At 47.0% G+C, this 27991-nt stretch overlaps 1 protein-coding gene and 1 long non-coding RNA gene across 8 annotated transcripts in view; one reads left to right on the forward strand and one right to left on the reverse strand.

Moving 5' to 3' along the window:
• The window catches only part of RGS6 (regulator of G protein signaling 6), a 585560-nt gene that overhangs the window by 101440 nt on the left and 456129 nt on the right, over positions 1–27991 (reverse strand). For 5 of the 6 annotated variants that reach the window (XM_073800295.1, XM_073800297.1, XM_073800294.1 and 2 more), the window contains exons 4-5: positions 4111–4161; positions 1024–1130 (exon numbers count right to left, since the gene is read on the reverse strand). In XM_073800295.1, the coding sequence (XP_073656396.1) occupies positions 1024–1130; positions 4111–4161 (158 nt within the window). Of the gene's footprint in view, positions 1–1023; positions 1151–4110; positions 4162–27991 lie in introns of those variants that run through there. The other variant, XM_073800296.1, reaches the window with a different exon arrangement.
• Positions 21–27987, forward strand: LOC117311031 (uncharacterized). Of its 2 annotated transcripts, XR_012329914.1 has the most exons (3): positions 264–1057; positions 19003–23597; positions 24774–27987. It is a non-coding gene; the product is annotated as an uncharacterized lncRNA (long non-coding RNA). The 2 variants fall into 2 exon arrangements; XR_012329913.1 differs by lacking the exon at positions 24774–27987 and having other exon boundaries at positions 21–1057; positions 19003–24416.

Genomic DNA, 27991 nt, shown 5'->3' on the forward strand with positions numbered 1-27991 from the left:
TTCTTATCCCGAGGTAACAGAAGTCTAATACAGAAGTCAGACAAGCACTGTTTGCTGGGGCACAAGCCCCAAGTTCCTTTGTCCCTTTGCCAAGGACTGAATGGTGTCCTCCTAAATTTCTATGATGAAGCCTTAACCCCCCGTGTGACTGTATGTGAAGTAAGGAAGTAATTAAGGTTAAATGAGATCATAGGGTGGGGCCCTGATCAGATAGGATTAGTGTCCCTATAAGAGGAAACACCAGAGAGCTAACAACCTCTCTCTCTCTCTCTCCACCCTGTGAGGACACAGTAAGAATCAACCATCTGAAAGCCAGGATGAAAGCTCTCCTCACAAACTGAACCCTACTTGAAAATCTTAGACTTCCAGCCGCCAGAACCGTGAGAAATACATTTCTGCTGTTTAAGCCACCCAGTCTGTGGTATTTTGTTATGGCAGCTGAGCAGACTTAGACATCCTTTGACTCTGTCTGAAGAACTCCACTCCTAAACCCTTAGGTTAGATCTTGACACAACCCCTTATCCTCTGCTCCAATTCACTGTGGGACAGGATCTGAGGAGTGGGAATGGCTGGGAAGTGTTAATAGGTAGTGAATAGAAACTTCACACCAGGAAGGCAGCATGATATAGTAGAAACATCAAGGACTCTGCTACCAGGCTGACCTAGGTTCAAATCAAGGCTGTCCCCTGGATTTACTCAATGCCCTGTTAATTCTCCAAGTACCTCAGTTTTGCCAACTGTAAAATGGGAGACACTAATCCCCCCAAAGTTTGTTCTTCAGAATAACTGAGGAGATAATGTGTAAAGCACACAGTGAATAGTAGGTTCTCCATGAGGGATTTTTACTACTATGCGGGTAGGGCAACAAATGGCCCAGACAAAAGTTCGCTTGGTTGTCCCAGTGCTGGGACAGTATTTAAGGGTTGCTCCCTTAAATACTGTCAGTTTTTTAGGTAGTTCTAATCTGAGATCAGACAATGATGAGCAGAAAAGTTTCTTCAGGAGGACAAGCTGCATCCCTACCTGGAAACGATAAAAGGTGCCATCGTCCTTCATGGTGAGAACGTGGTCCGAGATTGGGAAGACGTAGCCCTGGGCAGCCACGAGGCTTCCCAAGTGTATTGCTTCAACTTCAGGGACAGGGCAGAAGACAGAGAAGTAATTAGGAAGCTGTCAGAATGCAGGGCTACTTAGCTGAAATGTAATTGGGGCGGGGTGGGGGGAGCAGAAAGGCAACCGGAAGTCAACTATCATCACCCCCAGATCACTGCATGATTGGCTGATTGATAGCTTCCGATAGGGCTGCACTGGGCCGGCGGGGGGGAGATGTCAATGGTTGGGGAGGGCCACATGTGTCTGGATCCCCTGGGTCCCAGCTCTGACATTGTTAATGTCCCTAAAGCTTCCAGAAGAAAGTCCACCTTCCCAGTTAAGACCATGGGCTTTGGTGTGGATAAGCCTGTATTTAATTAAATGAGATGCTTCACATAAAGTGCTTAGCAGTCTGGTGCAGGGTAAGTGCTCAGTAAGTGCTGGCAGCCCTGATTCATATTTTTAGTTTCATCCTTTCTTTTTTTTTAAGTCACCACCAGCAACGAGCACGCAGCCCATAGAGTCTTCGGACTCACACTGCATTTCCGGACATGACAGTCCCGCCAGCGATGAGGAGTGTGTTACCCTTCTTTTACGGACATAGAGGGAAAGCTCAGTATCTTAGAGAATTGGAGGATGGGCAGGCAGTGCAGTGGGCAGTAGCCCAGGGAGGCCAACCTAATAGAAATACTTATATTTTTGCCACAATCAACCTGTTGTTTTGTTACTTTAGCACCAGCCATAAATAGATTCACATAAATGGTTACAAATTTCTATTTACTCTGAGCAGAGCTAAGAAAAAAGAAATCTAAATGGTTCTATCATACATGATAATCTTTCACAAATATAAAAGTACTCTAACTGATAAAAACTAATTTTTGGCTGTAGAAATTATTTGACACACTCAGGGAGACTCTAGGAATTATTAATTTCATAAGCTCTGAAGTTTTCAAAGTGACTTGTATTGGTTTTATTTGCAAACTCTTCAAGAGTCTTAGCAAATAATTAAACCTCAGGTGTGGATCAGGCAATGTAATTTTAAGAGCTGGCTCCAGAAGGCTGTTCCGTGACAATGCTACAACTTTCAAGACGTTGTATATAATCCAGACATTTTTCATATTTAGAACCTGCTCTTCTCCTCTGGAAGGAGCGTACACTTGTAACTGGGAGAATCAGAATGAATGGAATTGTATTTTACTTGCTTAGTGGTGACCAGTTGGCTTTTGAAGTCTATATGCTTCAAGAACCATGGGTCCAGCAGAAAAGGGAAGTTTCATCACCTGCAACTGCTCCTTCTCCAGGGAAGGAAGAGTACAATCCAGTAAGAAGGGGACTTTCATGTCACCAATCTAGGAGCTAGAAGTCTCACTTCATTCTTCAAAAGGCTTTCGCTTGGAGATGTGGCAGATGGGAAGGAAGAAGAGGTGTTGGATACCCACCTTCCCAGGGCTTTTGTTTGCCTCATTTCTGCTGGTGAATTGTTCTTAACTTCTCCTGCTCATCTACTTCTCAGAAGCCCAGACAGGTCCCAACACCTTCATGTCCTCCCAAGGGCATCAAAGTATAATAGACCGTCATAGATAAGACTCTTATCATTCGGGACCTTTCACAGAAGCTTCTCGTACCAGCACCAGTGGATTCCTGAAGCCTGTTCTACCACTAGGGGGTTCAGGGTTCTCTGAATATACCATTACTGCTGCTACTATCACCACTGATGATAACGATAAAATACTTGTCAGAAATAGGATGACTGTTTTAGAAGGGCAAAGAAAACAGTGCTCTTGGAAGAGAAGAGACCACCACGAAGAAGGGTGACTCGACATACATGTAAATGAACTGGTAGAGACTTATTCAGTCCAGTTTTCACAAGTGGACCATCAGAAGTCCAGGCTGTGTAAGGCAAACACGTAGGGTAGTTGATTTGGTTTTTTTTCCTTAAAAGGATTAGCATTCATAGTTTCCCCCTGAGGATTAAGAACTTGACTAGAATTAAGAATTTCCACTACTCATGAAAGTGGCCATTAATCATGATGGGGAAAAAGGCTAGTGTTCCGTTCATGACCTGCTTTTCTGGCACTCAGATTTCTGGCGCCTATGTTTAATTGAACTCTATGTAAGTTGTATTGTTTCATAGTCAATAGTCTATTAGGAGCATCAGATTAAAATATAGGAATGACCGAGCTGACATACTGACCCCGGCAAGGAATCACAGCTGAAGGTCAGACACCTAGAATGGGCACTTGAAAAAAATCTTTAAAAAGCATAGCAATTGAAGGGCATTCAATTTGAGGCAAATAGGTCTAATCCCCAAGAACATCAGAATACATTAGTGGATGTCTGTAAATACGACCTTCAGGCAGCAAGAATACTTAGTTAAGATGGGGAGTATATAATAAATTCAGAAAAGTTTTCTCATCTAGAATTTTCATTTTACTCTGGAACCCTGCATTTTCTAATTCTGCTATGAAAATAAATTTTACTGCTTATTTGCTGGTGGGAGGACAGATTTGGAAACCGTTTTACTGGCCAGGGTTTGCTGTTGCTTTCCTGGTGAGGTAATTGCATTGCACAATTAAAGTTGAAAAAAAAAAATCATTCCTTCACTTCTTGCAGAAGCAGAGAACAGAAGGAGTCTTAGCAAATAATTAAACCTCTTAATTGTGGATCAGGCAATCTAATTTTAAGAGCTGGCTCTAGAAGGCTGTTCCGTGACGACTGTGCTACAACTTATCTTTAATTGCTGTGGCTAACCAGAGTCCATCTCATTTCCCATGTTATTGTATTGGGCTCCCTGGCATTCTAAATAGTTGCTCATTTCCTCCGAGGGTGATTTAAATTTAAAGATAGGAATTCAGTGGAGAAAATAAATAATTCTATTTGTAAATAGAGGGATTCTACATCTTGGAATTCACGTGTATAAGCCCAGTTCTCAGGAGGGCAGGAGAATCTGGTTTGCAATTTGGTTGTGGGTTGGTCACTAATATCATGGGGGTAAAGTCAGGGTCAAGGGTCAGGTACCTGGGTCCTCAATGGAGAGGTTCTTCATAAGCCACTGCACAATGTCAGTACCTGCAAGGATAAAGCAATGTCAACTGAAGACCTCATGGATGTTTAACTCTGTGCCAGAAGAAACATGGTTACCCAAGAGACTCCTAATTCCAATTAGCACACACCTGGAGAGCTAGGTAATATTGACACTTTTGCAACCTAACCAACCCATTCCATCCATTAGTATGCTTCTGTAGTCACAGTCCCATTATTTCCCCCCCAAAGTCCACTTCTGATGACTCAGGATGGTCTTGTATCCACATTTCCCTAGGGAGCTTCTGGAGGGGCCTTCCTGAGAATACATATTTTGATGACAGGCTAGAGGAAGTCTTATCACGCCTGGCCCCAGACCATTTCCTGAGGGAGGAGGCTCCTTTTATCTCACTATCCTCAACTGACGAGGCCTGCCCAACACAGATGACCTCACAGGTTCCTGAAAAAAATCTCTAATTTCCTCTGGCCTGGGCTCATCCGGAATGAATAAGCCCCTGTGTCTGTGGGAGAAACTTCTATGTGTTCACCAGAATCTCTCTCCTCTATCCCCTGGGCCACAGCTAGATTACATTTCTAGACTCTCCTGCAGCTGGGTATGCACTGAGTTCTGACAATGGAATGTGAGTGGAAACGCCATAAGCAATTTCCAGACTCAGACCATAAAACTCCTGTGTGACCCTCCACACGCCACACCATTCATCTCCATCTGCTGGCTGAATGGAGAGAACTCCAGGGGCCATGGGGAGGGCAGAGCCATGTGTGGAAGGAGCCTGGGATCCTGAACAGACATGAAGATTGAGGCCCATTTGGGTGACCTGATTGAAAAATAACTTGGTCATGTTGAGCCCCGGATATTTGAGGGTTATCTGTTTTGGCATCTAGTAATGCCTTAACTAACATAAAATCTTAAGAATCAGAAGGGACTTTTAAAGCTTATCTACTCCAACCCTAGCCAATACACAAGCCCCACCCACGACACCCTGGACAAGAGGTGCTGTAATTTCCATTTGGAAAAACCCTAGTGCCTGGAAGCTCACAAATTTCCTGTTGGCCAACCTGTCCCAGTTAAATCATCTTCGATTTCTCTCAACAGAAATTTGCCCTTCTCTGAATTCCTCTCTTTGGTCTTAGTTTTGCCCCCTGATGACAGAAAAACGAACTCAGACCTCTCACTCTGTGAGACAATCCTTCAACTATTTGGACAGTCCGTCCAACGTATTATCAATGTTCTCCTTGAGTTTCCTCCCCTCCAGGTGAAACATGCCTGGATTCCTCAGCTGTTTCTTCTGATGACATGATCTGGGGTCCCTCCTCATTTTGTTCACAATTCTCAGAATATATTTGCTTTTGTTTGCCTCCCTTTAAATGTGGCACCTAGAGCCAGTGTTCTTAGGCCAGTGCAGTTCATGTGTGGGTAGAGGAGCCCAATTTTCTGGGAGGCTCTGAACTTCTGTGCAATCTACCTTTGTCACCCCAAAATCTCACTTTAAACCAGTTCAGATCTTCGAAGGTGGCTTTGTCACCTCAGGATGAAACGTTTGATGGAAAACAGCCTGAAAAGGGCAGCATTTCTAGATATCCGAGTCTTGTCATGGGTCTGAGGCATGGCGTGAGGGAGAGGGAGTGCCAGAAGCTCTCCTGGGATGGACTCCCAGCGAAAACACTGGAAACCCCAGCAGAGGGGTTGAACGAGTATTGCCCTTTTTCCAGGATTAAAATTGCTCAGAAATTTGACTGGGGTTCAGAAGTGAGACCAGTACAGGCCTGAGTACCTAGACATTTTGTTTCTCTCTGGCTCTCTGGAAGGTGAATGAACCCCACACAGTAGACTGTCCTGCCCTTTCTGTGCTGTCCCCCAATCCCAGGACTAGCCTCCACTGACATGGCCCTGCAAGTTCCCTGCATTTCAACCTCAAAAGCAAGACTTCTAAGCATTTCCCCACTCCTTCTCCCAGATGGCATCTATGAACTAAACTTTGGATCAAAAACACTCCTTTTCATTCACATTCTTAGAGAGAAAAGGAGAGTATGTTTCCGTGTGTGTGTGTGTGTGTGTGTGTGTGTGTGTCCACTTCCTCCAAATTATACAAGTTCAACATTTGTCCTAGGAAATGAAGAACAAAGCAGAAATCAAATACAAACTGTAATCCCAAGTTGGGGGTTGGGGGGAGAGACTCTAACCTGTTTTTCCCTCAAAAGAAAAACAGTCCTTTTTTTTGTGGGTTGCCTAGAAACGGAGAGGTTTCCAGCATCAGCAACAGCTCTCCCCCGGGCAAGAGGATTATCTTTCTGCTGAGCTTGCTGCACCATTATTTATCACCTGCCAAGATTGATTAGTCACCCTGGGACAATGACAGCCCTTCCTTTCCCCTGTTAATTACTGTCATCATTAATATCCATGTCACTAATTAGTATTCATTCACATTGAAACTCCTTCCTTGCTATCATATCCGCTCCCCCCTCCACCTCACCCCAGCCTTCGGTACCATTGTCTGGGTTTCTACCCCCTTTGGCTTTCTGCACTCATGTCCGGCCTAATTGTTCTTCCCAGTCCCCCAGGCTCCAGTTTGCATTCACAGAGCCGAAGATCACATGTAAGCATTTTTTTGGTAAAGAAGTGAAAGTCACAAAAGTTCCTGGCCTTCTCCCCTAGCACTGCGGGAACCACAGACCTGGGTTTCCTGTCGCTGGTGTAGCCACCATGACAGTCACTGTCTCATCTGGGGACGCGTGTAACCGTCCTCAGGCCCTAGTGGGGCTGGGCTGCTGCCCTTGGCTGTCCAGGCCACTGTCTTCAGTCTGTAGCAGCACCCACGCCACCGCCATCCCTGACACGCATGGGCACTGCTTGGGGGACCTGAGCACACACAACGATGTCTGCGGCTGTGGACAGTCTCATTCTCGTGGGCGTGGGGTATTTTAGGCTTCATTGGACTAATCCAGGAAGGGCCAGCCTCAGCCTTGTGAGCAGGCGGTAAGCCGTTGCAGGTTCAGCCTCAGGAACAAGTAAGGAAGGGAAATCTGTCATAATATTATGTCCTTTATAAGACCTACAATTATTACACTGTAGAACCAGGCAAGAATAGTCCAAATAACAATCAGGAGAAAACTTTTTTTTTTTTTTTGTGGCACGCGGGCCTCTCACTGTTGTGGCCTCTCCCGCTGTGGAGCACAGGCTCCGGACGCGCAGGCTCAGCGGCCATGGCTCATGGGCCCAGCTGCTCCGCGGCATCTGGGATCTTCCCGGACCCGGGCATGAACCCGTGTCCCCTGCATCGGCAGGCAGACTCTCAACCACTGCGCCACCAGGGAAGCCCAGGAGAAAACATTTTTATTCTTCTCTTTTCTCTTTCCTTTCTTCCTTCTTTCCTCCTTCTCCCAATCATTCTTTCCTTCTTATTCTAATAAGAATTTGCAGCAGACTTTTTTTTTCTGTTCTATCTAAAACTGATTGTTGCCTTTTGTTACTACTATTGGATTCTGGTTCTTATCTTTGCCAAGCTGCCCTGCCTGCCAAGGACTTAAAGCCAGTATAGAAACATTAAGAACAAGTGCACGATAGCTGCTCTTTATTCCCAAAGATCCCAAAACATTTGGCTGAAAGTTTTCTTTTTGAGGCTAATTTATCAACATTTATACTAGGAATATCCATGAAATACACCAGAGGGCACCTGAAACACTTCTTCACAACCTGCATGGATGGTTAATATAGTTCAGTGTATATTTATTATATGCAGGTATGCTTTATGTTTCTGTATGTGTTGTAAGCCCGTATTTCAATGACGTCTTATATATGTATATAATTATGTTTATTGGCAGGGCCTTTGGACACAACTTGGGGATTCAATACATAAATTATGGCTCATCCATACAACAAATATTTATTGAACACCTACCACATTAAATGAAAAAGCATATTGAGAACAGTGTATATCGTAAAATGACATTTTTACAATAGAAAATATATATTTATATTTGTATTCTATTACTTACGTATGTATAGAGATATACAAATGTGGAGGAGAAAAGTTCTGGAAGTATGTTTATTTATTTATTTGTTTTATTTATTTATTTCTGGCTGCATTGGGTCTTTGTTGCTGCATGTGGGCTTTCTCTAGTTGTGGTGAACGGGGGCTACTCTTCGTTGCAGTCTGCGGGCTTCTCGTTACGGTAGCTTCTCTTGTTGCGGAGCACGGGCTCTAGGTGCGCGGGCTTCAGTAATTGTGGCTCATGGGTCCTAGAGCACAGGATCAGTAATTGTGGCGCATGGGCTTAGTTGCTCCGCGGCATGTGGGATCTTCCCGGACCAGGGCTCGAACCCATGTCCCATGCATGGGCAGGCGGATTCTTAACCACTGTGCCACCAGGGAAGCCCTGGAAGTATATTTAAACTGTTAAATTTAGGTTATCTTGGGGAGAGGCGAGGGTCAAATTATGGGAAATTTCTGTTCTTTACATTTCCTTATTATTTGGAGTTCAGAGAACATTCATATATTACTTTTGCACTGAGAAAAATCCTTTTCTGTTAAGGAGCAGAGAGGGAAGAATTGGCCTCTGAGCCTGAAGTGGTGCGAACGTGGAGAGCCAGGGCTACAGACCCAAGTAGAGAGGCTATATGGAGCACAGCCTTCTGCTGCCCCAGGCCCTGTGCTCTCGCTCCACTCCGGGGAAAGGGCAGAGGGATGAAGGCAGGACTCGCAAAGCTGTCTTCCCTCCTGAGGAGTACAGAGCAGGCGGCTTGGTCATGGGCCTCAAACTGGTCGCCGTCTGGCCATCTGGCTGGCTCTGAGCCTCGGAGTGGCCTTCTGTAGACTCTAATAGGGCTGTTCACCACAGTCCTGGACAAAGGGTGACCCCCAGCACCGCTCCCTGGGGTTTGCTTACTTGTTTACTTGGGTAGAGTGAGACTCAGTGACCTCTTCCCAAGTTGTATTAACTCTAGATCAATATAAAGTGGATTTGAGTAAGCTGGTAAGATCTTCCGAGATTTTAGAAAGTTCTTTCTGGCTTGGGGGAGACCCTTACTATAAAAGTGTTCTATTCTGGGCTTGGCTTCTGGCGTTTTAAGCTCCCCTAAAGAATGAGGGATACCTGGATCTTCTTTTGAAGTAAGTCAAAACCCAAGCAGATCCTACTATGAAACTCTTCCTTCATTTTCCCCAAAGTTTTGTATCAATCTGAGCCCAAATTAGATTATGCAAACTTGACAAAAGATGGCTTCCAGTCACCTGCAAATTTCAAGTTACCTGCAACTTCGTAGCTTATATATCATGGTTCTGGTAACTGAAGCAATTGATAACTTACTCATCAGTCCTTCCCACTGGAGAAAGACACTTCCACTTGAGTAAACTATTTTTCTGGAGCTCAACCAAGGATAAGACAGTTCCTGGGCTTCCCTGGTGGCGCAGTGGTTGGGAGTCCGCCTGCCGATGCAGGGGACACAGGTTCGTGCCCCGGTCTGGGAGGGTCCTGTGTGCCGCGGAGCGGCTGGGCCCGTGAGCCGTGGCCGCTGGGCCTGTGCGTCCGGAGCCTGTGCTCCGCGGCGGGGGAGGCCACGGCGGTGAGAGGCCTCCGTACCTCAAAAAAAAAAAAAGACAGTTCCTGCCGTGAGCGAGCTCACAGTACTCCTTAGGCAAGGTTATGACTCTGTCCTCCATTGGATGTTCACGTATCTGCCAAGGTCTCTGCTGCACCTGTGAGTAGAGCGGGTAGCTTTGTGCCACCTCACCACGCATGCAGGTGCTACGTGCAGGCCAAAGCCCGCCAAGAAGGATGACATTCCCCAGTGCCCACTGTGCACCAGGCCACAGCTGGACACTTAACCCTGTTGTCACACAGCATCTTGACAATAACTATGTAAAATATAATAACTCTTATACCTGTTTTAAAGATTAGGCCCAGAGAGGCCCCAGGTCACATGCTAGTACCTAATAGAGCCAATCTTGGAATACAGGCAATCTCATGTGAAATATTATTTCCACTACACCATTCTGCCCCCCTTATCTCTGAATAACTTTCCTAGTACATAGAAGAATAATTGGAAAAGTTATCTTCTGTACTCTATTTCTTCCTTGAAGTACAGACACTAATTTAGTGATAATAATAATTATTACTGTCAGCTATTGAGCTAATAATTTATTGAGCACTTTCTATATTCCAGCCTTGGAATGATTCTACTATAATAATTATATGGTGTAAATAGATTATTATCTCCATTTTGCAGATGAATTGAAGGACACCCTAAGTAGGGAAGTTTTTAACAACTTTAGACCATTCTTTTATGACTTTGTTAAAAAACAATAAAAAATGCACAATTAGCTAGCAGAGAAAGCTTGTGAGCAAATGTTCAACTGGGTTTTGGGGGGGGGGCGGACACAACGAATAGCTGGCAGTAGATAGAAGGAAATACAGGTGGCAGAACTAGCGTGATAAAAAGTCTAGTGGCATTTTTTGAGAGGTATTGTTTGGCAATGGGCTTGAGTTTTTCCAAGGAAAATGGTGACAAATGTAACAGATATACACTTGCTTCCCAAGCATATGAAGCAATAAAGCACATTGTTTATAAAGTCAGGCAGATAGGAGCTCAACTCATGGTATGCCATTTCCAAGTTGTGTGATCCTGGGCAGGTCCTTTAATTACCACCCACCCCAATCTCCATTTTCATGGGTCACCCGGGGGAAATCCCACCTACTTCCAGGATAAAACAAGGTCATGTATACAAAACTCTCTCCAAAAGCCTGGCCCATGGTTTTGCTGAAATGGCCTGTTTATTATTAGGTAACCTACCTGCTCTGTGCCCTCATTTCCTCATATGAAAATGAGGACAGTAATAAAAGGACCTGCTGCTGAGGCTCTGGGGTTAAAGGAGATGCTGTATGCGCAATGCCAGCACAGCTCCTGGAACGTAGTAAGCAAAACACACATGAGCTACGGAGAGAGTCTGTGTTTTACATTCGTATTGGAGCCAAGTGTCTCACCAAGTCATCGGCGTGGCTCAGAGAAGCAGCAGCAACTTGAACTTCTTGTCATTTGCCTGCTTCTTCATTTTAGGCCTTAGAGAATCTCAAATGTCTTCTGATGCTTTTAGGAAGGGATCTGCTGATGGACAGCTTGTTGGACAGAAGGAGAAACAAAGGAGGCAGTTGCAGCAGGCAAACTTTAGGAGGCTGACAGGGCCTCGTGGAGGGGGTGGGACCCCCGCCTGACAGCTTTTGCGGCTTTGCTCCTCTGGAGGACATTTTCCAGGAAGCGAGCACCTTCTCTTGGAGCACTTATCTGGGTTTGGAACTAGACATCTACAGCGTGATGATTTGGTCAGTGTCTGCTTCCCTCTCTGTATCAGTTTCCTGGGACTGCCTAACAAAGTGCCACAAACTGAGCAGCTTAAACCACAGAAATTTATCTTCTCACAGTTCTGGAGACAGGAAGACCAAGATCCGGGTGTGGGCAGAGCTGGTTCCCCTGAGGGCTGTGAGGGAGTTGTCTCAGCCTCTCCCCTCACTTCTGATGCTTTGCTGACAGTCTTTGGTGTGCCTTGTCTTGTAGAAGCATTACCCCCATCTCTGCCTTCACCTTCACGTGGCGTTATCCCTGTATGTATGCCTCTGTGTCTAATTTCTCCTTTTCATAAGGGCATAGTGGATCATGGCCCACCCTAAACTAGTTTATCGTAACTAATTACACATGCAACAACCTTGTATCCAAATAAGGTCACATTCGGAGGTATCAGAGGTTAGGACCACAACATATAAATTTTGGGGATGACACAATTCAACCCATAACTATAGTTCTGAGAGAGCAGGACTCTGTTATACTGTTTATCTCTGGCACCAAGCAAAGACCTGGCATGAAGCTGGGGTTTCATAAACGCTCATTGATCAATAGTTATATTCAAATGGGCATCACATAATACATATCCATTCATATGCACATATTCATTACATTTAAAATTTTTTTCTCCATTTTTTATGGCCCATGGAAACTTCATCACAGACCAGCACCAACCTTGGTTGGGCCTTTTGCAACTACTGCTTTAGAGGAAAGGTTCAGGGTTTTCCACCCATTGACACTTTCTTTCAAAAACCACATCTCTCCTTGTAAAAAGAAGTCTCAACAAATGAATGCCTTAAAAAATATAAGGCAGGGCTTCCCTGGTGGCGCAGTGGTTGAGAGTCCGCCTGCCGATGCAGGGGACACGGGTTCGTGCCCCGGTCCGGGAAGATCCCACATGCCGCGGAGCGTCTGGGCCCGTGAGCCATGGCGGCTGAGCCTGCGCGTCCGGAGCCTGTGCTCCGCAACGGGAGAGGCCACAGCAGCGAGAGGCCCGCGTACCGCAAAAAAAAAAAAAAAAAAAATATATATATATATATATATAAGGCAAATATATAAACAACAAGGATTCACTGCATAGTACAGGGAATTATATTCAATATCTTGTAATAAACTTTAATGGAAAAGAATTTTAAAAGAATATATATATATATATGAATCACTTTGCTGTATGCCTGAAATTAACACAATATTGTAAATCAACTGTACTTCCAAAAAAAAAACAAAACAAAACCCATTAGGCAGCAATCTGAACTGCCTCCTCCCCGTTCAACCCTGGCTGGCACCTAAAGAGGACAACGAGTAGAAGGAGAGGTGAAGTCTTCAACTCTCTTCTCGAGGCAGAAAGACCTGGTGCCCCTTCCTCCTCTCACCTGTCCTTGCTGTTGGCCTCACTGGCTCCCAGGCTGCAGAGTTCAAACTGCCTGCGACTGGCTTTGATCCAGCCTGTGATTCTCCCTTCTAAATCGGAGGCTTTTGTGTCAGTCTGACTCAAACAGTTTGGAACAATTAAATCCAGACACACAAGACTGTCATTTTGAACCCAGTGATACCCAAGCATCACTGCCTTATCCTGTCCTAAAGCAGGGCAGGCCGGGCCCACCTCCCTGGGGTCTTCTTCCAGGCCAGGCACATCGGCTTGCCGGCCTCCGCGGGCACGTGGCAACTGCGCCCCTCAGCGACTCACAGCGTACACAGCAGGAAAGACAGCCAGCCCGGCGGACGGGAACCCCCTGGTGGACTTTCTTCCGCCAGCCACCCCCCCCCCCCCCCCCCCCCCCCCCGCTCAGACGGCACTTTCCCGCTTCCCCGCACATTATAAAAAATAATAGGGGGCAGGAGACTGGGCGAGGTTATTACCAACTCATAAATCAACTGGGAGGCTCTGAGTGTTGTGGCAAGGTGTCTGGGACGGGCTCCCCCGGTTTGTTATCTCACTCGGGCTCCCACGATTGATTCATAACCTCATAACCCTCCCGCGTCCGAATCCCAAGTCTTCTATCTAATTGTCAGCAGCCAAGTACATGATTTGCAAGAGGATGCAGCCAGCGGCAGACGTGAGGGTGGAGGAGAGATTAGTTTTGTCAATCAAAAGCGTCCAGCGCCGGGAGGAGCACACCCGGGATTTAGCTTATTAAAGGGGAGGTCGGATACGGCTACGCAGATGGGCCTCACGCAGGGAGATGGCGAGTCTCGGCCACTGTGGGTGTAGCCTCTGCTCCCGGCGGGTGGCTGCTCCCATGACCGCCTCGCGCTCAATCCAAAGGCAGAAATGAAAACCAAATAAGCAGATTTGCAGCTTCTGGGGAGAAGTGAGCGAATGCCAGGTGTCCTGAGCCTTTCCAGGAGGGCTGGAAGGTGTCGGGGCTTTACTGCCTTCCAGTGTTGTCTAACGGCCATCTCATTTGTGCACATTTGAACCTGAAATGTGGTTTGTGAACATTTGTATTTAAATTCATCTGAGGGGTTAAGGCTTTCTTGAGGGGAGTAGGAGAGGGAGCCTTTGTGACGCCCAGGTCTGCAGGCTGCAGTCACTTTACCTGGAATCTGACCCATCTAACCGCACTGTTAGGGAATAATGCTGACACACTTCCCCAGCGTGCTTTAAGGCTTAAGTCTGCAGAGCGTGCTGGACACCTGCCACCACCTTGGGACGGGCAAGGTGTGCATAGCAGGCAGTGTGAGCAGGCCAGGTTTTAAGCGGAGTCTGGGACACACAGGTGCTTGGACAAAGACTTGATTGGTGTTGCACTCATGCCAGCTCCGGTACCCTGGAGCTCTGGCTTCATGGAACACACTCGGCTTTTGTAAACAGACCTGGGTTCAAATCCCGCCCGGCTCTGCAACTTGCTAGTTCATCACCTTGGACGAGTTACTCAACCACCTTGAGCCCCAGTTTACCCACTTGCAAAATGGGTCGATCACAGAATCTACCTCAGACTGTGTTATGAGTATTTAAATAAGGAAATGGAGGTGGGCACTTAGCGTAGTCCTGGGTACCGACTGGGCACAATGCTCAATGGCCATTTTGGTTCCTTTCCACTTATAGGTGATGCACACCTCTATCAGCCCAGAGTGGAATGTGGCCTGGGACTGATCTCTTGAGCAGAGAGCCTCAAGTAGGAATCAAGTCTTTCTCCCAGCTCTTCCCTGGGCCTGTGCTGCAGGCCTAGACTAGACAGTTCAGAGCTGGCTCTAGCTTCGATCTCTCAAGCTTCTCTGTTTCATTGAGATGAATGAACCCATCCTTTTAAAAATTGGTCTGGGACCTTCTCTATCAGTAGGGGATCTACTCCCAGTTCAATTTCCAGTTCCTGAGGCAAAACGTCAGAAGAACCCCAAGGAACCCCAACATCTCTCCTTCTCCATCCCAGCTACAGCCAAGCCCTTAGCCTGGCATCTCCCACAGGAGTGGCCACGAGGCAAGCAGCCTGTGTCTGAATCCAGGTTTCCCCTCCCGCCAGCTCTGTGACCTTGGGGATGTGCCTTACTCTTGCTAAGCTTCAGTTTCTCTAAGATATGATAAAAGCACAGTCTGAGAGTGTGGGCATGGGATAATTCCTGTAAAAAGTTCAGCCCTGTGTCCTTCAGTGCAGAGCACATGACCAGCATGTGCTGGCTTTATCATCATCATTATTATTATTGCCATTACTACTGACTGGACCACTTTCATTCATTTATCTGCAGTGATGATTAAGACGGCTCTGTCCTTAAACAAAAAAGGGCACTGGCAGGCTGCAAGGGCTAGACTGGAGTGTTTGTGGGATGCTTTGGGCCACAGAAAGAGCATGTAATTCCAGCCCACCCAGTGTCGGGAGAAGGTTCACAGAGAAGGAGGTGCTTAGGATCAGTGAGAAACAGAAGATTGAGGAGGAAAGCACTGGATGTAGGGCCAAGAACAAAGCCATCCAAAGCAACCACACCAATGGCATCATGTGACAGCTAACATTGATTGCAGACTGGAACAGCAAGTCGCTGTGAAAGGGAAAAGAGTCCTAGAAGGGCAAAAGTCACAGCACGCTCCGGCGTCACTTAGGTGCAAAGCACTGAGCCAGTCACCAGGGGCTGAGAGTCAAGCATGAATCAGAAAAAGAATCAGGCTTAAAAGCTACAGGGAGATGACGTCAGAGCTGCCGGGGAATGAGCTCATGCCTTCCTGGCGTCAGGATGCTCGCCTTTCCCCCCATCCCTCCCTCAACCCGGGCCTCATGGCCACTGCCAGAAGTGCTGTGGTCCCTTCCTGCAGTTGGCCTTGGGAGGTGATGTAACTGCTTGGTCAGCCTGCATCCCCTACACCTCTGCTGCTGGCTACCGTCCCAGATCCCTGCTCAGCTGCCTTCAGCGAGGCGCCCCAAACCCAGAGGGGCTCATGTGCAGGACACCACCACTGTTTCCCCTCCCTGTCGTCCTTCAGGGGAGGGCGCGGCCTTGGGCTTCTCTGGGGCCTGCTGCCATCTTGCCTTCAAGGACACCTCCCCCTTGACCCCCACTCCCAGCAACGGCCTTGAGTCCTTGGGACTTGGCTGTCTGAAGGGGTGGACGTTGAGGACCACAAAACAGAAGCAGTGGCAGGAGAGACAGGAGCCGGTCAGAGGCCTGTGTGTCCTGACCTTGCTGAGGGCGGGGGCGGGACCCGGAAAACAAGTCATCAGTAGGAAACGGGGGCACAGCCCACGGGGGAGCAGGTGGCAGCCAAGCCACACCACCCGCCTTCCCTGCCGCACTCTCTCCTCCTGAAATCCCTAACTCCTTTTCTGTCTCCGGCATTTAGGTAAGAAAAAACAGTGCAATAGTGAAGACAAAATGGGGTGACGGAGAGAGGGGACTGGGGGCTGTGAAGACAGGGAGGTGAGTGAGGTGACATTTACACGGAGGCCTGAGCAGCAGGAAGGATGCAGCGGTGCATCTGGAGGAACAGCAGTGACGTGGGAACCTGCAGAAGGAAGGCACGGGCGCCTGGAAGGGAGATGGGAGACAGAGGGGTCGCACCCTCTGGAAGCCTCTGGAGGGCTGGAGTAGGGGAGGGTTTTGTGTGTTTTTAAATGATCTCTTTGGCTGCTGGGTGGAAAAGGGATTGCAGAGGGCCAAGAGAAGCAGGAGACCAGCCAGCAGCTGTTTTCAGTGGGTGAGAAATCTAATGCTGGCTGGGCTCTGTGGTGGCAGCGAGACGGAGAGGAGCAAATGGGTCCCGGGTCTGTCTCAGAGGCAGGGCTCCTGGTCCCCTCTAATGCACGGGACACGGAGTGTGAGAACAAGAGGAGTCTGGCTTGACTTCCGGCTTCTAGCTTGACTAATTGGATGCAGGGGGAGCTCAGCCTACCTGAGATGGGGAAGCAGGTTGGGGAGGAAACATGGGTTCATTATTGGCCGTGTTCTGTCTGAGACAGACGTATACTGTAGCCATCCAAGAGGAGATGTCAAGTCTGCCAGTGGACATAGGAGGCTGGGTTTTCAGGGAGAGAGCAGGCTGGAGATAGTATTTGGGTGTCACTGGTGTGTAGGAACGTCCCTTAAGCAGCGAGGCTGGGTGAGGTCACCCAAGGAGAACATGTTGACTGAGAAAAGAGAGCAGCATTGGAGCCAAGCCCTGGGCCTCGCAATGGCACAGCTGGCAGGGGACCCAAGCCTGCCCTCCCTCACTCTGGAATGCCTTCCGTTACCCTGAACGCCTGGGCTTCTCTCTTCTGTGACTTATCCTGCGATCCATTCCCCTTCCTTGGGATACAGCAAGAAAAATGAGCTCAAACCCTGGACCTTCCCCCAGGCCCTCTCGGAACCTGCCCTTCGAGCAACCTCCCTTTCTTGCTCACGTCAGGGAAAAATTGACACTTACCACCATGTACAGCACCTGACAGCTCTGCCCAGCGCCCAAGCCAAAGAGACAGCTAAGGGTTTCTGTGCTCTCTTCTGATTTATAACAAGTTTAAACTCGTTTTCTGGCTTTTCTGTCACTACGTTCCCTGAAAGCACCTTGTGGGACTGTGGAGCTGGCCCGTGGCCGAGCACTGCTGGGTGAACACAGCCTGGGACTGACTTCAAGCTCCAGATCCCACCCGGGTTAGAGGCTCTGGGGTGGAATGTCGTCTTTCTAACGTGCAAGCCTCATTTCATTCGCATCAACTCCAGACCAAGAGAAGCTGGCTTTTGTTCAGAGAACGTGTTGAGAATGTTTCAAATGGAGAAACCCTGTAACTAGGAAAAGGACAGACTAAATATAAAACCCATCATGAGTTTATGCTTTCTAGACCCATTTCTTCATCATCGCCCCCGCCCCGAGTGCCGGCTTCTTCCAAAATGGATTAGACTTGAGGCAGTGAATACTTAATGATATTGCTAGAATTAATAAAGAGAATATAAGATTCACACAACGAATGGGAGAGAGCCATATGAAGAATGCCAGGGAAGGACGGCTGCTCTAAGTGATCAGAGAATTTAGTTTATGGTTCCTGGAAATAATAAAACAGTAAAGGATAGTGCTCTCATTTCTTGGCCTGTCTCTCCATTAGCACATACAGGGTCCTTAAAGAGAGAGACCCCGTCCCCTCAGCTGTGCCTCCCTGACTCACTGCAGATTTTCAAGGAAGACCTGATGACTATAGTTAAGAATGGGGGCCACAATCAGTGATTTTCATTTTGGTGTCGTCACTGTGCTGCTTTTTCTTCCAGACGTTGGTTTTGCTGGAGCTGGTTACTCCTCAGGGTGGCTTCTGAATCTTGAGAGTAAAACAGGCCAGATCTTTGCGATGGAAAGTCAGCTTGCTGCTTGCTATTGCAGATCATTGACACGTATGTTAAAGAAGAGGGGTCAACACATGCCCCATTTTAAGGTATTCAGGACTAGAACTTGGTATGTCAGTAGCCCATTCCTGCCCACCCTGATTCTCCAGGTGGTATTACAGTCAAATACGGTCAAACCTTTGAAAGAATGTTAAAAGCCCAGATCAATGTTGAGGTTTGTACGGCTCAGCGTGCAGGCAGAACTAAAGGCTGGTGTCTGATCAGATAACACGATAAAAACACTGTCCGTTTTACTAAAATATTTTCTCAGCAAAGGTCATATTCATGCCATTGGGAGGGTAGTAGATTGAGAGACTCAGACTTGGAGTTTATTTATTTATTTTTTGACTTGGAGTTTATTAAGGAGTGAGTTGGGAATAGTTTCGAGGGATTGGGATTAGGTTCAGATGCACATTTTAGTAAAAAAAAAATAACAGCAGGGGCTTCCCTGGTGGCGCAGTGGTTGAGAGTCCACCTGCCGATGCAGGGGACATGGGTTCATGCCCCGGTCCGGGAGGATCCCACATGCTGCAGAGCGGCTGGGCCCGTAAGCCATGGCTGCTGAGCCTGTGCGTCCGGAGCCTGTGCTCCGCAATGGGAGAGGCCACAACAGTGAGAGGCCCACGTACCGCAAAAAAAAAAAAAAAAATAATAACAGTGGCTTAAACAAGATAGAAGTATATTTGGTAAAAGAAGTCTGGAGGTGGCTCCATGGGGTCCTCAGGAATCCATACTTTAATGTTTCTCTTCCATTTTCCAAGTGCTTGACTTTCACCCCGAAGGTCACCTTATGGTTCAAAATGTCTGCTGAAGCACCAGCCATCATGTCCCAGCTTCAGGCAGGAGGAAGAAGGAGAAGCAGAAGAGCTAAAGAATGCCTTTCCCAGGTGAGAAGCATATGAAGCGTATTTTCCGGAAGTTCCATATTCTATTCACATACTGTGACACACACAGTAACGGCTCCCCAAAGATGTCCATGTCCTCATACCCGGAACTGTGAGTATCTACTTTACATGGCACAAAGGACTTTGCAGGTAAGATTAAATTAAGGTCCTCAAGATGGAGAGATTAGCCTGGATTATCCAGGTGGGACCAATGTAATCACAAGGCGGTTTATGAGAGAGAGATAGGAGTGTCAGGGAGAGAAGGAGTAGTGAGGACAGAAGCAGAGGTGTGTGTGGGCTCCCACACGTGTGTGTATTCGAAGGAGCTCATGGGGAGGGGTGGAGGAAGAGAGAGGGGATGGGGTGGGGAGAGCGCTAGTTAGCTGCTGGCTTTGAAAACAGACGAAAGGACCACATGTCAAGGAATGCAGGCAACCTCTAGAAGCCAGAAAGGACAAGGAAACGGATTCTTCCCTAGAGGCTCAGAAGGAACATAGTTCTTCCAGGACCTTTACTCCTCTAAGGCCCGTTTCAGACTTTGGACCTCCAGCTCTGCAAGATAATACATTTGTATTGTATTGTTTTAAGCTGCTAAATTTGGAATTTGTTGTAGCTGCAACAGGACACGTATACTCACATGACTCAGACACCAGAATTCAGTCACTTGACCACACCTGGCTACAAGGAACTCTGGGAAATAATCTTATTGTGAGTCACAGGGTGCTTAGCCAAAAGTGGGGCAGTGTTACTGATGCGGAAAGGAAAAGTAGATGCTGGGGTCGGCACGGCAGACTGCCAGGCGGGGCTGTTACGCAAACGCAAGGCTCTCCAGTTAGCATAGCAGAAAAGTATTCTCCTCAAAACAGAACTGAATCCATAGTGAGGAAACATACCTAAGACGGTAGCATAAACAGCTTTAAAAGTATCGTGGCAACTGATTTAAAAGAGGATTCAAGTAATTCTTTAGGTAGAACATTCTCTCTAACGCCTATTTCAGCTGCAAGTTCCTAATCAGATATGCCTGAGTCCCGCTGTGAAGTCTGTAGTCTAAAACAGGGGTTTGAATTTGAGAGAAGCAACTCAGTTATCAGTAAGACTCTTGGTCTCCAAAATTTCTCTTGATAAAGTCAGACTGTAAGCAATTATAGCTTGAAATCTACCTTCTCTCTTTGTCCTAGCTAAATGCAAGGGCTGACACAGAAATTATAGATAGAACAACAAAAAAAGTACTTATAAAAAATACCTGGTATGTCACAGATGTTCAGCGGATTTTAATGACCAAAGGAGTAAATGAGCAAGTGAATAAACCTAGGAATTTGACGGATTTCAGTACGGTTTCATCCATTCATTCTATGTCCTAGGATTAAGTTAACTGCTGGGTGCAAAGCCCAGTAAGATCTTCCTATGATCAAGGAGCTCACAGCATCAGGGGAAGATGGACCAGTAAACCAACAACCGTACTTCAGTGCACTGAGTGCTATGACAGATACATTTGCAGGAACTGGGAACATGGATGAGGGAAACTACATCAGACCTGGCTGCCAGGAGCATTTTGCTGGAGGAGATGTTGCTTGAGCTGAATCTTGGAGGACAAGTTGGAATTAGCTAGTAAGTGGGGGGGACTGCATTCCAGGATGAGAGAACAACATAATCAAAGCCACAGAATCATGGCGAACAATATCAGCAAACATTTATATAGTGTTTACTCTGTGCCAGGCATGGTTCCAAGCACTGTATATATGTTAACTCATTTATATGCACAGCAGCCTGATGAAGCAGGTACTGTCATTATCCCATTTTACAGATGAAGAAAGTGAGGCAGAGAGAGGGTAGGTACTTGCCTGAGGTCACGTGGTCTGTAAAGTTAGGATTTGAACCCAGGCACTTTGGCTCCAGAGACATTGCTTAGAGTCAATCATTTGGCGTGGTTCCGGCTTTTCAAGCCAGAACTTAAAAGTTATAGGAGACCATTTAAGGATGAGCTTCCTCTAAATCCTACTTAAGATTCTCTCTTGCCGAAAAGACATTTATAGTTAGGCTTTTCTCGGTTCCCTGCACTACCCTTACCAAACTATAAGAAATATAGTGGCTAGTCCCCAAGCTGCCTAGGAGAGGGAAGTAATTTCTAGTTTCAACCTATGATCTGTTCACAGGCAAGGCAATTAGGACAGGTCACACAGAAAACAGGCAGAATGTGGCAAATTATTGGCATTACAGGAAACCTCTTTATCATATCTGACTTAATCTCAACCTTATAAACACCTCTTGCCAGTCTAGCTATGTGTGGTGAATTGGCAGGTACAAAGTTAAAGAAAAGAACGAGACAATCACTTATTATTATTACTGGCTGCACCGCATAGCTTACGGGATCTTAGTTCACCGACTGGAGATCGAACGTGGCCCCCGGCAGTGAAAGCACTGCCCTAACCACTGGACCGCCAGGGGATTCTGAAGACAATCACTTGTATTTCTAAGACTTCCATTCCCCAGATGCAGATGAGCTGGAGTGGAATGATGATCATTCTGACTGGGATGGGGAATGACACTCCCTTTCCAGAGTAACCCACTGGCTGCCATTAGTTGCAATTGTAGAATATGGCTAAATATTTCTTCCTTTTCAAGTGGTTACGCCTGGAAGCATGGTTCTGAGGTCACAGAAATTTTGTTAAAATAAACAACAACCCAAAACCCAGCAAAGGGAGCACATAGCTTATTTACCAGGATTACAGCTCTCACTCACCCACCCTCTCTGGAAGCAGAGGTGCTTTAACCAGAGTGAGATGGATACCTTTCTCCTGTTTTGCCCACCTGGAGAAGCTGGGAGGGACAGGAGCAAAGACAATGTGGGATCCTCAGGGATGTATTATGAGTTACTATACAAAGGAAAGAATAGTGTTTTCTGACGTGGACTAAAAATTATAAATAGATCTGGTTAAGGCAAATGATGCCAGGCCTTCCTTACCCTTGGATGTCTTATTTTCTCCACTATTTTTTCTCTTATGTACCATGGCCATGATCCCAGATCATAGCTGCCTATTTCTTGAGATACGTCTTACCTCAGAAAGGTGAGAGGTCAGGGACGAGGCTGTCTCCCTCTCATTAAATGACAACTCTCATGTCCTTGGACCATGTAGAGCTCTACAGAGCCTGCCACGGATGAAGACTGGAAAACAGGACCTGAGACAAGGCAACTGGAAAAGGCCCATCAACATGGCCCAGAAGAGGCTCTGGGGAGGAAATTCCTCTGTCCCTTATATCCCTGGCTCCTGAGTCAAAGTCTGCCAGGGGCACATCTGGTTGGCAGAGCCTGGAACACATCATATGTCCTGGCTGTACCGAGAGCTGGGCAAGAGAATGTCTAATATTTCCCGCTTCTGTAGTTGGGAGTGGTCTTTGCCCCCAATGACACTCATTATTTGGGAATTTCCTAATCAAAGCAAGACATTAAGATGTTGGATAGACAAAACGAATGACAAACATCCTTTATTCTTCCTCCTCTTAAACACAGAATGGGAAAATCCCAAGGCCAAGACCAGGGTGAGGTCTTAAGGGGAGGAAAGCAGAGATTTCCTGGACCACCACCAGCATAAAAGGAGAAAAGGTGGCCCAACTGGGATCACCACTGGAGAACAAGGCAGGCATTTGACTAGAGAGCCCCGCCCTGCCCACTGCCTCACCGTGCGAATCACTCAGGGACCTAGAAGTGGTGGCAGGAAGCTTGGAAAGCAGTTGGATGGATTCAAAGAGCTAACATCTGGTAGGGAGAAAGATAAATACAAAGATCTTTACAATACCATGAGAAATGTCATAGTAGGAGCACTAGACTGCAGAGAGATTAATCTGGATCAAAGAGAAGTAAACTTTCGGACCCCAAAATAATTTGGGGCAAGAGATTCTTAATAAGTAGGGTCAAATATTTTTTTTTCTTTTGCAGTACGCGGGCCTCTCACTGTTGTGGCCTCTCCTGTTGCGGAGCACAGGCTCTGGACACGCAGGCTCAGCGGCCATGGCTCATGGGACCAGCCGCTCCGCGGCATGTGGGATCTTCCCAGACCGGGGCGCGAACCTGCGTCCCCTGCATCGGCAGGCAGACTCTCAACCACTGTGCCACCAGGGAAGCCCTGGGTCAAATATTTTAATCCAAGTAGCTTGACCCTCTTAAGAGCCAAATGAATTACAAAGGCTACGGGTGCCAATAGCTGGGCCAGTCCTCCATAACATGACCTCAGCTACCTCTGTAGCTTTGTCTACTTCAGCCCATGACTAGACAAGCTGCTCAACACATCTGGGGTTTCCCGCCTCCAGGCCTTTGTTCCCGTGGCTCTCTCCACTTGGAATGCCCAGTGCCCACCTCCGAGAGAGGACATCAAGGGAGATTTATCCAATGACCATCATTTCCACGAAAGACCCTACCCCACAGAACCTTCTCCAGATTTGGGGTTGTCCCACAGGACATACGAACACTGTCACATGTGAGTCTCTCTTGTAATGATTACATCTGAAAGGTTTGGTCATGGCTCAACACAGAACAGGACGTTCACCTAGGATGCAAAGTCAGAAGAGAGCCCCAGGATTGCTAAGGCCAATTTCAAGAACAAACCAGGCCCCAGGGAGAGCTGAGAATGTTCAGTGGGGGGGCCCCCCTTGATCATCCACTGCTTACAACATGCTATGAGGGCCTGGGAGAGACCAAACCCTGCCAGAGTTCTCATAGAAACACCATCGTTCCAGGGTGAGGTGGAGCCTTCCAGAGATAAGTTCCCCCAGCTGTCCATCCATCCATCCATCCATCCATCCATCCTTCCATACAACAAACCCACAAATACGTACTAGATTACCTCTAGCTTGCGCTGTCAGAAATGTTGATACCAGCTAATTCCCCCTCATCCTTAGTCAGTGGGTAAAACCCAAGCGCCACTGGAGCCCCATTATTTCTCAGTTCATCTCCATGTTGCTTTGAGCTACCTCTTCCCTTAATTTGTCCCTGACCCATTCCCCATGCCCACATCTGGAACCTCTGTTCTCTGGCTCCATTGGTGAAAAAAGTTCCCGCGGGGCCTTCACCAATGCGCAGAAGGATCCGTCTACCTCCTGGTCTACACTGACCCTCCCCCTGCTGTTGTTTCCAGCGCCCTTTGTTCTTGTGCCACACACCACCCCCCGGCACCACCACCGAATTTGGGCCTAGGAGGGAAAGTAGGCATCATCTTGCCCATCATGATATTTCTCCTTTTTCCATGTAAAAATTCCTGATTATTTGAGGTTTATATATTCTACCAGTTTCCTCTCTACTCCTCCAGCCTATCGTCTCTTTATTTTTGTTAACTTCTCATTCATGGAAGACTTTGGCACCTGGATCACAATCTTGTTTTCCACCCTAAATCCTGCCACTCTCCTTGGTGACATCATTATCTATGTGTGGGACCCACTGACTATATGTCAGCTTCTCACTTCCCCGTCCTCTACTCCAGTGATCTTCAAGTTCAAATCATCTTACTCTTCCCGTTTGTAAGTTGCACAGAGATTCCATGTGGAGCCACAACTGAGTATGGTGACCAGGATTCTGTTCCAGAGCCCTAGAATTTAGAAAGTACTTTATCATGATTTTTAAAGGTTGTGCAAATACTTAAACATCTTTTTTCTCTTAGGAAATAGCATCTTCCTCAAACACATTCCAACCTCCAGCCAAGTGGGAGAAGTCCTATTTTTAACAGGTAATGTTCAGGACTCTTAGCAGGACCTACAGAAGGCCAAGCCTATACCCCCAGCCTCTCCCTGCCCACCCCTGGGCCTTTGCCCATGCTGGTCCATTGCTTACGGCACTTGGCCTCTGTATCTCCAACACTGCCTTCCGGGCCCAGCTCAGATGTTACTGCCCACCCCTGACTCCATGTGGTCCCACAGCCCATACATGTGCATCCCTATCAAACTGCTTGTCACACAGCATTGCTGTTGCCTGTCCAGCTATCTGTTCCTCTCACTATACATAAGCCATCTTCAGAAATGCACTGTTTTATCCATTTCTAAATCATCAGTGCCAAGCTCAGTGCCCACCACACGGTAGCCACGCGATAAACATTTGTGGAACAAATGAGCCTTTAAAACCCATAAAGTCCAAATGCTGGCGAACACAGATCTGACGCCCCTCCTCAGCGTCTTCCCCTGGTACTAACACAGTAGAACGGACTCGCGACCTTCCCCACCTCTCACTCCTACAGTCCTCGCATGTCTCAGCTGAGGGCTGCTCCATCCTTAGAGCTGCTTAGGCCCCAAATTTCAGAGTGATCCTTGAATTCTCTCTTCCTCTCACATTCCACATCCGATCAGTCAGGAAATCCATTCAGGCCGACCTTCCAAACTTAGAGTATGGCCTGAAATCTAGCGTTTCTCAGCACCTCCACTGTTGCCACCTAGGACTGAGCCTCTGTTTCCTGCCTGATTCCTAACTGGTCTCCCCGCCTCCATCCTTGATTTCCCATGGTGGCTCTCCACATGGCGAAAAAGTGAAGCTTTAAAAATGTCAGTCGGGGGCTTCCCTGGTGGCGCAGTGGTTGAGAGTCCGCCTGCCGATGCAGGGGACACGGGTTCGTGCCCCGGTCCGGGAAGATCCCACATGCCGCGGAGCGGCTGGGCCCGTGAGCCATGGCTGCTGAGCCTGTGCGTCCGGAGCCTGTGCTCCGCAACGGGAGGGGCCGCAACAGTAAGAGGCCCGCGTGCCGCAAAAAAAAAAAAAAAAAAAAAAAAAGTCAGTCAGGACAGATCTGCTCAAAACCCTAAAACGGCCAAAGTCCTCACAATGGCCGACAAGACAACATGATCTGACACCCCTACTCAGCGTCCTCCCCCAGGTACCAACAGGGCGGACTTACATCTTTGCTCAGATGGCACCTTCTCCTTGAGGCTTCTCTGACCACGCTGGTAATACAGCAAACTGCCCTAACCCTGCTCTCCTGATTCCCTTTCCCTGTTTTACCTTTTAAACTTTCAGAAGCATGTGTCCCCTTTTGCATACTAGATGCTACTTATTCATTATGCTTATTATCTAGTCTGCTCCCACCGTGAAATACGAACTCCACCGGGGCAAGGAGCCTCGTGGATTTTGTTTGCTGATACTCCCGAGCACCTGGGAAAAAATATCTGGCACATCGTAGGTGCTTAATAAATATGAATATATTTTTCACACAAAATTAATTTTAAAAGTGTGATTCAGTTCTTTGATGTATCAGTCTTTTATTGCTGTCTAACAAAATGCCCCCAAAATGGATGGCTCAAAATAATCATTTATTTTGCTCAGGGATCTGAAATTTGGGCAGAGCTTGGTGGGTTCAACTCACTTTGCACATTGCAGCATCAGCTGAGGTGGCTTGACTAGGGGCAGCTTTCAAGCTGAAAGTGAACTATGGCTGCAAGTTAGCTCTTGCTGATGGCTGGGAGTTCAGCCAAGGGTGTGAGTTGGGGGAATTCAGTTCCTTTCCAGGTGGGCCTCTCCATGGGCTCCTTGGGCTTCCTTACAGCATGGTGGCTGCATTCCAAGAGCAAACATCCCATGACAACAGGGCAGAAAGGCATGCAATTTTTATGACTTCGCCTTGGCTCACATGAAGTACCATGTTATGAAACGTTACCTCAGCCATACTCTATTGGCTCCACCTTTTGGGATGGAGAGGTGACAAAGTTCTAGAAGAGCATGTGGGATAGGACATATTATTCCAGACATCTTTGGAAATACAATCTGGCACACAGGGTTAATCCCAAAGCCTTGTTAATTTGTGACAACTATATTGAAAGGGCACTTAAGAGGGACTTAAGCCAATCACAAGCCTTCAGGAACACAATAGGACAGACTGAGAGATGTTAAGGAAATTAGAGCTTATTATGCCAAACTCAAGTGGACAGAGCAAGGGACTTGGACTAAAAGCATGTTTAAATCCCAACTTCCCCACTACTGTGTACAACCTTGGGAAAATCATGGAACATCTCTGAGCCTCAGCTTCCCCATCTGTAAAATGGGAATATTAAATTTATCTTGCCTGCTTGACACTAATAATTGAATAGGCTCATGCTTGGGTAAGTGTTCCCAAAACTACAAAACAGTTTGCTCTATACCTTCATGTAGACCAACAATGGTCTAATGGTCCTTTGGATTTTTGTTCTGAAGCAACAGACCACAGAGGAGGGAGCACTTACTGAGCTGTGGGTGTGGCACCCTGGACTTCACGCATCAACTGTGCGATATTAAACAGCCATTTACCTATTCTGAGTCTCAGTTTTGTCATGTGGAGGGATAAGGCCACCTGCCCTGCTTAACCCTGAGAATTATGGTAAGGACTTGATAGAGGTTAACTCAGGGGCTTACGGTAAGGTCTCAATAACATGGGTTATATCACTTGGTAGTAATCATATTATTATCTAAGCAGCCATAATTTTTTATTTTAGAAAAAAATACATTTTTGTGAATACAAAAGTAAAAGATTTTAATTCAATAAAAACTTTAGAAAAAACAACTAAGCATAAAGAAGAAAATAAAAATCACACAGAATCTCCCTCTTAGATTCTATCATCTCTTTCTCCTCTTTTTAAAAATAAATTTTTATAGTTTTATATTATATCTAGTTCCCTTCAAAGAAGTAGTTTCCCACTTTTGGTGGGGGGCAATGATAAGCAATAAAGCAATAAGCAGTTGCGACTTTTCATACCTCCTCTGACTGCCTTAAGACAAATCTCTACAGTTGAAATTTCTGCTGGGACGAAATGAGATAGTGACATGGACATATATGCACTACCAAATGTAAAATAGCTAGCTAGTGGGAAGCAGCCGCATAGCACAGGGAGGTCAGCTCGGTGCTCTGTGACCACCTAGAGGGGT

Source organism: Tursiops truncatus, chromosome 2 (assembly GCF_011762595.2).
Source record: "Tursiops truncatus isolate mTurTru1 chromosome 2, mTurTru1.mat.Y, whole genome shotgun sequence".
NCBI lineage: Eukaryota > Metazoa > Chordata > Mammalia > Artiodactyla > Delphinidae > Tursiops > Tursiops truncatus.